At 44.7% G+C, this 7166-nt stretch overlaps 1 protein-coding gene across 1 annotated transcript; it reads left to right on the top strand.

Annotated features, from left to right (window-relative positions):
- The first annotated feature begins 1735 nt into the window (after positions 1-1735).
- On the top strand, positions 1736-6718 carry gorab (golgin, rab6-interacting). Its single transcript, XM_068707979.1, has 5 exons — positions 1736-1919; positions 2036-2351; positions 2564-2665; positions 2752-2892; positions 5004-6718. The coding sequence occupies exons 1-5, from the start codon at positions 1865-1867 to the stop codon at positions 5473-5475; spliced, it is 1086 nt and encodes a 361-aa protein (XP_068564080.1). The 5' UTR covers positions 1736-1864; the 3' UTR covers positions 5476-6718.
- The last annotated feature ends 448 nt before the right edge of the window (positions 6719-7166 follow it).

Raw genomic sequence — 7166 nt, forward strand, 5'->3', positions numbered from 1 at the left:
TCTGGCCTCCACGCCGGGCCCTGTCTCCACTCTGCCGGCGATTTATGCCGTCCTGAGGTGTTTCGCCTTTTAACTTGCACATAATTGGCCCCCAGATGCAAAAAAAAAACGATGTGGGGGCCAGTTTTTATTAGTTGCCAAGCAGAGGTCATTGTTTTTGCATCGCTCTGACTCCTCGGTGCTGCCAGGGTTAAAAAGACACGCTTTGAGTCTGTACCTTGTACCAATTACTGAAAGAAGCGAGGAGTCCGTACAAAGTCAATTATAAAATGACCCAACGATGGAATATAGAGCTGAATGAAGGCAGTGTGTGATGGTGTGCGCTGAAAGACAGTGGTAAAGGAAACAATCAAATCAAATCATAGGGAGTCAGAAATACCGTCCATAGACTCCACCTCCACAAGGGACTCACCAGGCATAATACGCCTGCTGTCAAGTGATAAATGGTGGAACCTGTGTTAAGGCCATGTTAAGCAGTGTAAAAATATGTAGCCTTCATACCTCTATTGGTACAACATGGTGCAGAGGCTGTACAGCAAAGACATACAGGGTATTTAGGGGAAAAAAAGGTGCTTTAACCATTTAAATACGTGCAATCACACATTCAATGATATATTACTTTGTAATGTGAACCGTGTAGCTCTACTGTTGTACTGCACTTTGCAGTACAACTTAAATTTCATGCTGCTTTCACATGTAACAGTTCTTTAATCAACCTTTGACCCCTCTAACACACTCGGGCCCGATCCCAATCTCCACACTCACGTACTCACAGGTTTAGGGATGTCCCACTGTCAAATCATCTAGAGTTTGAGGGCTCTCTCGCAGACATTTTGAGCCCTTTATGAACCCTTCCCGTAAGTCTGCACGTCTGCAGACTGTGCCCAAGGGAATTACCCACAAGTCATAGCAACATGAGTTAAACATGGGGTTGTCAGTGGAAGCATGGAGACGTAAACAAAGGTAAACAAAGAGGATGGCACATGTGTGTTCAGCCTGGCAAATTACATTTAAAGGATTAAAGATGGAACATAAAAACTCATGAATTCAGAGGAGGGCAAGCAGAGATTATATTACACAGATTTTTTCATCAAACATTACATTTTTGTTTTTGACAAAAACGAGTAAATACATGATTTGAAATCACCTCTCATCTTGTGAGGAAAGAGCCTGGAAGACGTTCAAATCTGCGAGTAAAAAGAATAAAATACAATACCCTCAATTGTACAACCAATCAAGCATATAACAGGTGACGTCAGTAAGGGTTCAGGGTTTGAGGCTTTGGGGGGGGACATTGGGATTGGGCCTCAGATTTGGGACTTGCAGTCCATCTACAAGAAAAGAAATGAAACATTTAGCAGAAATTGGATGGGAACTTAAATCAACACCCTGCATGATTTGGAAGTACATAAACAGTTGGCGCATAAATACCAAATCAATTATTTTACAGAAACTTTTAATAGAGTTGTGTGGAGCTAGTGTGAGGCACACCACAAAAACATGCCTTCTGTATTGTCACCTACAAAGTAACAAGTATGTGCAAATAACATGCATAACATATTAACATACATTCTAAAATGTATAAAACTCTCCAGAATTGTAAGAGATAACGTGTGTATTCATTCATTTATATTTCACGTTAGCTTTAAGTGTTTGTTTTTTATTCAGGCGATATCTGGAACATCTACGTCACCGGTCTGGGTCCTTGACGTGGCATCAGTAAACAAAGATGGCGGCGGTGGTTAGAGCTTCATAGAGTTTGTCTTCATATTTAGTAGTTTAGAGCGATTATGTTGCGTCAATAAGATCCATATGTTCTACTTGCTGCTGTGCTTTTGAGGCATTGTAGGTGTGACGCTGTAAAATGAGCGGCTGGGCCGGTTTTTCTGACGCGGAGCTTCGGAAGATGCAGCAGCAAGGTAACATGTCTTACTGCTAATGTTAGCCCGACAAGTTAGCGTCTTTTAAACACACTTAACATTGAGTCTGATTCATTTTCTGTAAAAAAAAAGCTTTGTACCACGTCTATTAACAGACTCGGCGATGCCCGCAGCGGCAGCCCGCGGGCGGAAACCGGTTCCAGCCAACCGGAGTCGGCAGCAGTTACAGCGCGAGAGGGCCCTTCAGATAGCCGTCCAAAAAACCGCCGGAGCCGCGTCTCTCTGCCTCCCACCGGAGCAACAGCTCACCAAACCTCCGCCGAGGGAAGATCCCGAGCCTCGGCCCGCAGCCCCTCCGACAGGAGCTCCGGCTGTCAAACAGGGGGTGCAGCACAAGCCCCCCGAGATGAAGCCGGCTCCAGAGGAGGAGACCCCGGCTGTCAAAGAGCTGGAGACACAAGAGGTGGCACTGTTAGTATATGTTTTTAATATCGTACTCGCTGATCTGCGTTGTTACCACTGTTGTTTCCTATTGTTGAGGCTAGTATCGTATGGTGTGTCTTTATTCCTGCTGTTCTGTGGTTCTCCCTGTCAGTGTGATGCTTTAATCTTCAGGCTTTGACCCATTGGGGTAAAAATAAGCATTTTTGTGTGATAAATTCTCTCTGTTTTTTTGCTCACAGACGGGAAAAGACACGTCTGGAGCAACTGCAGCAGGAGCAAAAGGTAATCGAAGAGAAGAATAAGCTCAAGAAGGCTCTGCTGACAAAAACCATCGCCGAGAAGTAAGCATGGCAGCCGTGGTTCTGTAGTACCGGTACTGGTGCCGGAAGATGGAAAATTTCCCTCAAGAGTGTGTTATTGTCCGCAGGTCCAAACAGACTCAGGCGGAGGCTGTGAAGCTGAAGAGGATCCAGAAGGAGCTCCAGGCCCTCGATGACATGGTGTCCAATGATATCGGCATCCTGCGAGTGAAGATAGAACAAGCCAGCTGGGACTACTCCGCGGCCAGGTAGAGAGAGACACAACGCGAGAGCATACGCAATGTTCCTATCTTATGATTCAAAACTACAGTCAGTGAGGCATTGGTCTCGCACCTGCAGAACCGGGAACAACAAGGGTCCACCAGAGCAACCTGACTGCAGTTAGAAATTGAAGTTATTTCAAATTCAAAGTGTGCACGGCTGCACATAAACGGGAATGTTAATTTTCATTAGCCACGTAAACTGCTTAGGAGGAATATTTTGTGCCTGTAAAGGATTGAGGAGTCCCGTCTCCTCTGGCCGTAAGCTATAAGTCCTCAAGGAAGCAAATGTGAGAAATAGGGCTTCTACTGAACACCTGTTAGCCTGTGATACACAGGCAGCTCTATATCTCCTCGTATTCTCAGAAGCACACCGTGATAATGGTGATCTCGCGGGTTCATTGAGTCTAATAACGTTTTAGTCGACAGTCTTTATTAGACTTTAACATCTCAATTTTGCGGGAGGTAAAATTCTGAGGCAAATGCCTGGTGAATTGTATGCATTACAATGTAAATATCATGTTTTGATCTAGATGTAGGACCTGAATTGACCGTCAGATATTTCACCACGTTTCTCTCACAGTGGGGGTGAACTCTCCTCAGGCTCGGACCAGAATCCCACAGTGAACGGTGGTGGGGGGGCTCTTAACATAGCTGGAAGTAAAAGAGTCAACAACCTGCCACAGTTGGACTTGAACTAACTCGCACACATTGGAGGAAGCAGCAGCTCCACTGATGGAGTTCATGTCAATATATGTTGAAAAACCTGATGTTTTGGGACAGACTGTGTTGCTCAAAGACACGTCAAGAACGGCCACTAAGCTTTCTGGCGTTTATTAAATCATATTCCTGTTTGAAAGAGTAACCAGTCAGTCTGATTTGAATAGCTGAAACGTGGTTGAACGGCACTGTGAGCTCTTCATTTGAAGCGAAACAATGTGAGCAGGTAAAGAAGTGAACATCCGCTGTAAATGCTGCCCCCTGCAGCTCGTTACCGGTACTCACGTAAACCTATCCCCCCCCCCCCCCCCCCAACACTTGTAATCCACATGTGTTCTGAAACACTTTGAGCAGACACAGCCCGGCTCAGATGCTCTGGGGAGTCTTCCACTTTGCTTCGGCATGCAGAGACGAACGAAGCAGGATTACAACTAAAAACTGCGTATAGAATTAAAATATCTATAACGAGCAACATCCTTCTCTTTCCTCACTGGTTCATCAGCAGCTTTAGACTTCCACAGAAGGTATAAAGACTGTGAATAGTTTTCTAATGTGTGTTTTTCTTCTCCCAGCATTGATCCAGAACGCCGTGTTTGGCCTTGTAGCTCATGAACACTGTTCATTCCAGATGTTTGTATAACCGGACCTTCACACACTCATTACGCTGGATTCTGTTATGATTATGTTGATACAATCTATTGTTGAGGTTTTGCTTATAGGTACAATGTAACCCCCCCCCCCCCCCCCCCCAGGTGACATCATTGTTTAGTCACCGCAGTGTTTCTAAACAGCATGTGATGTTCTGTTCTTCACAACTACAACACAGTTTCTACATTCAGACATTGTGGGAGGAGCTTAAAACCAAAAGGATACTTTACTTTTTTCTACCAAAAAAAACATTTGTTTTTACATTTATCAAAAGAAGCCAAAGCTCTAAAATGCTACATTTTGGTGAACAAGATTCTGATTCTGCCAATTCTCTGTAGTTTATGATACTCATAGAACAAGATCAATGTTAAAAATCCAACCAGGGCGATGGAGACATAATCAATAAATCTGATCATTATTGCAAATTAATTGAAAATACTGATGAAAGATCTCAACGGAATCAACACTAACGTCTTCATAGTGTCAGTTTGTCTTAGAAATTAAAACTTAAATACATAAAAATTAAAGGATAAAAAAAATATATATATATATTTGGTTTTTTTTGCTAGCTGAATGATTGAAACAATGACATGATAATCAATGAAATGAAAAGACACACACTACTGTCACAGAATGAAGGTTATTAATCGTATATAAAAGTGATGAATTCTTCAGAGTATAAATGAGATGTTTGCGTTTCCGTTAACGTTTTCTCTCGCGTGTCTTCTCAGAAAGCGTTACGAGAAGGCGGAGGTGGAGTACGTGACGGCCAAGCTGGACCTGCACAAGAAGACGGAGGCGAAGGAGCAGCTGACGGAGCACCTCTGCGCCATCATCCAGCAGAACGAGCTGCGCAAAGCCCACAAGCTGGAGGAGCTGATGCAGCAGCTGCAGCTTCGGACCACCGAGGAGGAGCTGGAGAAGCAGAAAGAGGAGGAGGAGGAGAAGAAGAAGGAGAAGAAGAAGATAGAAAGCTGCGTGGAGATGCAGAGAGACGGGAAACAGGACAACGGTTCAGTGGCGGACCAGGAGGGAACGGTGCAGTCAAGCAAAGACTGTAGACCCTCAGAGGAGGAGACGGTGACGGAGGAGAGCGGAGGGGACGTCCGGCAAGACCACCACCCGATGACTGAACCCCCAAAGACCGACCGAGACCGCCAAACACTAGAAAACTGTGGTCAGAGCGGAGCGGCGGCCTCCTGATGCTCAGAAGACACGATCACACTGCAGGGATTCAAGTAATGCAGGAAGGCTAATGTTTTCCAATAGTCCTCTCAGCCCAGAGGACACGATGCTGTCCAGGGCCGGGTGTCCACCAAGATGAGTCAGACCGTGAACATTTCAGGGTTGGGAAAGATTGTGGTTTTGGTTAGTGAGTATTGAGAAGAGAATGTCCTGAGACCTTTTTAACCAGCAGGACACGTGAGCTTAACAAAGGGCTCGCTGGGGTCAGATACCGACTTTTGTCCTATTTGTCCCCACGAGCTCCAACGGTGACGTAGCTGTCACAGATTTAAAGGTCGGGGGGGGTTAAACGGAGCGCTTGCATTGGTTTGGGATGGGGGGGGTGCGGGGTGTAGCGGTGCTTCTCTTCGTACATTACAAACGTTTATTTATTTTGTTTATAAAAATGATCATCTGGCCGGTATTGCATGTCCTTCAGAAGGTATTTTCTGTTGCTTATTAGTGGTTCATAAAATAATTTTTGACTAAACTGTCAAGTATCCAAAGTAGAACTATCTGGTTCCAATTCGTAATCATGTGTACTGATTTGATTTAATCCAAAACGTAGACAGTTTTAGACTCACTTCATACAGATGGACTTCTTATACGGCTTTGAGAGCTTGAATGTAGAAAGGTGGAGGTGGAGGTGGAGGTGGGAAAGCTGTTTATTTTGGTGAAACGATGTCAGCCTACCTGCAGGATCAGACCCGATCACATTCACCTGCAGAGTAAATCAGCACACCGTTCTCCTCAATCAGTCGCTTTTTATTATTATTATTATTATTATTGTGAGCTTCCAAATCTTCCACACATGCAGATAAACATAACATGTGAATTATCTCTCCGAGCAACAAAATAGAGTTGCATTCAGAAGATGACTGTTTCCGATTGTTGTCTCTTTTGTGGGCAACAATGAAAGATTTTTTGGGGGGGGGGGGGGTGCACCGCTTGCTTACTTCCTGGATGGATGGATGCCCGGATTGCCCCCCCCCCCCCCATGGTAAGAGGAGACCTGTTAATGTAGGTACAGACGCTCCGGGCCGCATGCCATTCTGCTCGGTGTACTTTCTCCGGCTGCACAGTGTGTGACGCTAACCTGTATATAGTATGTGAAGCGCACTACATGCATATAAATAGTTATTTAAAGTGGGTACATATTTAAAGAGGTGATGTGTAGATATACACGATGATATTTTACTAAAATAAACTCTTAAAAACTGCATGTTGTCTTCGTGTCATTTTAGCGTTTGAATAATGACTTATCTGCAGGACTGGAGCTTTGTGGTCCTGGAAGGAATTTTTTTTTTCCCGTGGAGTACTTTAGGACTTTTTTTTTTTTTGCAAGTTTTTTTTTTTTAAAGTGCAGTAAGTGTTTCTGTAAAGCGCTTTGAGACTTTACAGCGCTCCGGTCACATCTGGCCGTCTGAAGGAGAGGCCGTAAAACGCAGCTCTCTTAATTAGTCGTTAGGTAGAAGCTCCGAGCGGGAGAGTGAGAGAGTGACCGCCGTCCCGTCTGTCCACGCTCAGACCCTTCCGAGCTGACTCCAGATCAGATCTGAGCCAACTTGTCAAGGCGTTCGAATGAAAAGGACTGAATTGTGTCAGTGCCACATAATCCAGTGGTGGAACGTATCCGAGTCCTGAAGTACATCTTTCATTCAGTGTTCTCA

Source organism: Cebidichthys violaceus, unplaced genomic scaffold (genome assembly GCF_023349555.1).
Source record: "Cebidichthys violaceus isolate CVI_PGR_0920_01 unplaced genomic scaffold, fCebVio1.0.p SCAF_13, whole genome shotgun sequence".
NCBI classification, from domain to species: domain Eukaryota; kingdom Metazoa; phylum Chordata; class Actinopteri; order Perciformes; family Stichaeidae; genus Cebidichthys; species Cebidichthys violaceus.

Excerpts from the sequence above, each read along its gene's own strand:
- gorab (XM_068707979.1), top strand. The coding sequence starts at position 1,865 with ATGAGCGGCTGGGCCGGTTTTTCTGACGCGGAGCTTCGGAAGATGCAG. Across the intron at positions 2,352-2,563 it reads GAGACACAAGAGGTGGCACT|ACGGGAAAAGACACGTCTGG; the intron begins GTTAGTATATGT and ends TTTTGCTCACAG. Across the intron at positions 2,893-5,003 it reads TGGGACTACTCCGCGGCCAG|AAAGCGTTACGAGAAGGCGG; the intron begins GTAGAGAGAGAC and ends GTGTCTTCTCAG.